The 3842-nt window shown below is 45.9% G+C and overlaps 1 protein-coding gene across 1 annotated transcript in view; it reads left to right on the plus strand.

Annotated features, from left to right (window-relative positions):
- LOC103733081 (gamma-aminobutyric acid receptor subunit rho-2-like) overlaps nucleotides 1-3842 on the plus strand; it is an 86241-nt gene that overhangs the window by 7094 nt on the left and 75305 nt on the right. The window contains 1 exon segment of the mRNA XM_008831851.2: nucleotides 2443-2549. Within this exon segment, the coding sequence (XP_008830073.1) occupies nucleotides 2443-2549 (107 nt within the window).

Raw genomic sequence — 3842 nt, forward strand, 5'->3', positions numbered from 1 at the left:
AAAAAGATTGGCTTCCCTACCACCCACGCAACACCTTGCTTTGTCATTTTATGGCATCTAGCACTTCTGGATGTGACATCATCTATTTGTCAACTTGTTTATTGTCATCTCAACTAGTTACAAGCCCTGTGAGGATGTGATTAACACCCTTCTATGGTGTGATCACACTGGCCAAGTAGCTACTTCCAGAAATGTGTTGAGGTATTGCCAGAGCATGGGATGGCTGTCCATGTGGATGCTGGGATAGGGACAGGCAGCTCCCAAAGAAGCTCTAAACTGGATTCTTCAGCTTGCAGGGGAGTCTGTCTGGAGTGGGTGCTGGTCAACTTTTAGATGGGCAGTGAATGAGCAGTAAGACTTGTGATTGTGCAAGTGTTATGTATCTGCACTGTCCGAGATAGTAGCCACCAGCCACAAGTTGTTCCTGAGCACCTACATGTGGCTAATGTAAGGGAGAGACTGAATATTAATTTATTGAATTCTATCTAGGGGCTCAGCAGTTAAGAACACTGGTTGTTCTTGCAGAAGACCCGGGTTCGAATCCCAGCACCCACATGGCAGCTAACAACTGTCCATAACTTCTGTCCTAGGGGATCCGACAGCCTCTTCTGTCCTCCGAGGGTGTTGCACCACACGGGTGCACTCACCTACATGCAGGCGATACACACATACACATAAAATAAAAATAATAAATAAAAATTTTTAAAAAGTTTAATTTTATAGAATTCTATCTAAAATGTAAATGGCCACCTGTGACTAGTGGCTGGCTTCTTTACAGATCCACACAGCTTTGACCTTCCACTACATTATACCTATGTGCACAGAGCTGAGAGGATGAAAGTTAAGAAAGATGTCTCTAAGTTTGTAGAAGACAGGTTGCCTTCTTCCTACAATCTAAACAGGAAACAGCATTCATCTTCCAATGAGTGAAATGGAACAGAGGCACGGAGGGTAAAATGACGGTATGTACAGAGGAGCAGTGAACACTCAGAGCAAAAGCTCTTCATTATTTCTACAGTCCCTCAGAATCTGCACATGAAAGGCTCCCACACCATCCCTGAGAAGCTTCTGCTTCCCGCTGCCATCTCCTCACCTGCTTACAATGGTCCGCACCCTCTGGAAAGCTCTGGGAACTCTGCCAAAAGCCATGTCAGAGTAAGGAACTAGTAGTTCTCCAGTGGGGCTACCCCTTGGACTCACCTGGGCTTTGAAAACTCCCATCACCACAGCTTCCTCAAAAGCAATCCAACCCACATCTCAGGGGCAACTTCACAGCAGTACTGTAAAAACCTCCCCAGGTGATTGCAATGTGACTAAATCTGAGAATCTGGTGTAGCCAACAAGGCATGAAGCCAGACAGAGTTTATGATCTTGTACTATCCTGGGACCTTGGATGGCTTGTTGGGAGCAGTGCAGCTAAGTAGGAATCAGCTGGAGAACTTTAAAAGAGGGTCCCCTCCGGAGATGTGTGTTTGAGGGGTCTGGGTTATGCACAGATATCAGAATTTTTTAAAGCTTCTAGGTAATTCTAATGTGAAGTTAAGGCCAAGAACCATCCAGTTTGGAAACAACTTTGTACAAACATGCTAGACACAATTCAAATTCCTGCTAGAAGCTGGCTGGTGTGTCCTTCATATTACTCCCACTTACTGAATATCTACTGTGTAGTGGGCATCGTGCTTAACACAGACATGAACTCAGACCTCACCCTTTTAGAAAGTTATCTGAAACATGCAAATGAGCTAGCCCAGGTGCCAGGCACAAATTAACCAGTCTTCCTGGCACAGAATAACTTTGTCAGCAGGCAAATGCTTTTGCATATTTTGGATCTAACTTCTTTAGAGCTATGTGTGGTTGTGGTGACAAAATTGATCTGGAAAGAAAGTATAGAAGAGAGTAAAGAGAGAGCCACTCTTTTGTCACCTAGAAGAAGGGACTGGGTGAAGGCCTAGCAGTCCTGGGCTCCCGCTCTGACTGCTGTCACCTAGGGATGTGGGTTGTCCATGGGGTTTTCTGCAGATCTGTAGCCTGGACAGACAGGAGAAGTACCATGTCTGGTCAGGTGAAAACAGCATTTTAAACTTCTACTACATTTCTGCCAGAGCATATTTATCACAAACCCAAAATTGTTAGCAACATATAAGATTTTTTTTTAAGAAAAATAATCATAATCTTTCCCCATCCCTCAACCTCATCATTTTCATTCATTCATAACATTTTGTAAGAAAACTAAGAGCTTTCCAGGTAGAATGCTGTTCTGCTGGACACCTGCTTTAGGAAAAGTTCTGGAAGAAGCTGCCCTCAGGTAATGGAGAGAGTCTTTTGGCCCTGTCCCTCCCTGGGGGTGTCAGGATGTCAAAAAATTCCTAACAGGTGGGTCCTTCAAGGAGTCATCTATCCAAGTCATCTTGCCCGTGTCTTGGTTTCTGTTTGTACTTGCAGTCACACGTATAAAAAGAACCTTGATGTAATGAAAATCCAAGCAGGAAAACCTCAGCCTCTGCTCAGAGTAGATGACCATGATTTTACCATGAGGCCAGCCTTTGGAGGTAAGAGGGCATGCCCCCAACACCTCCTATTGCTGGGTCCCTCCCTCCTTGCCTCTCCTGTCCCCAGCAATGCTGCACTGAGATGCTGCCTGGCTCAGTTCTATCAGCCACAGCCCTTCCCTAGGAGGTGCAATCCCTGCCCCCCAGTGAGATAAACTGCATCACTCATTTTCCTGGGAGGTGAGGTCACAAGCAGCTGGAAGGCTGTTGACAGAAAGAGGCTGCAGGTGACTCAGCTGTTTACTCCCACAAAGAAGAATAGGTCAGTTTTCTTTTGACAAAACAAACCAACCAACCAAAACCAGTCAAGGATTATAGGGACACAAAATAGCTCCTTGGCCTGCCTGCTCCAGGACTAGCTGGAGATTTCCGGTTGTGGAGCCACCTACATTCCCAGGCTGCAGTAAGTTCACTTATTACTGAGGTCCCTCCCACACTCACCCCAAGAGCTTTCCCATTTTGGGATTAGGGAGGGGGCATGTAGCTCCCAGGATCTGGAGAAGCACCTCACTGGGCCTGAATCTTAGTTTGGGCTGCCAAAACAAAGTACTACACACAGGCAGAGCAGCTCAGAAACAAGCCACATCTGTTTCTTATGTAGGAGAGAAAAACCACAGAGGACAAGCCAGCCTTTGGGTTGCAACAGCAAGAGGTTTATTTAGTACACAGGTACCTGTGGGCACAAAGTCTCCTCGGGGGACTTGCGCGCCTCAGGTCGGGTTTGGGGAGCTTTTATAGGGCAGAAGCAGGGTACAGAAGCAGAAACGCGGTTATTGGTTCATTTAAACTATTACAAAATGCTACAGGGAGAGCGGGAAGCTGACTTATCACTAAGCCAGATGTTTCCACCATAAAACCTCACTTATCAGTGAGGTGGAGATGTTCCCACCATAAAACTTACTTATCAGGAGGCCAGATGTCTCAGCCATAAAACTTACTTATCAGGAGGCCAGATGTCTCAGCCATAAAACTTACTTATCAGGAGGCCAGATGTCTCAGCCATAAAACTTACTTATCAGGAGGCCAGATGTCTCAGCCATAAAACTTACTTATCAGGAGGCCAGATGTCTCAGCCATAAAACTTACTTATCAGGAGGCCAGATGTCTCAGCCATAAAACTTACTTATCAGGAGGCCAGATGTCTCAGCCATAAAACTTACTTATCAGGAGGCCAGATGTCTCAGCCATAAAACTTACTTATCAGGAGGCCAGATGTCTCAGCCATAAAACTTACTTATCAGGGAGTTGGAATTCCTGACCGGTACGCGACCTGCCTGAGAGACTTCATGGCTC

This window comes from Nannospalax galili, unplaced genomic scaffold (genome assembly GCF_000622305.1).
Source record: "Nannospalax galili isolate Female #2095 unplaced genomic scaffold, S.galili_v1.0 scaffold375, whole genome shotgun sequence".
NCBI classification, from domain to species: domain Eukaryota; kingdom Metazoa; phylum Chordata; class Mammalia; order Rodentia; family Spalacidae; genus Nannospalax; species Nannospalax galili.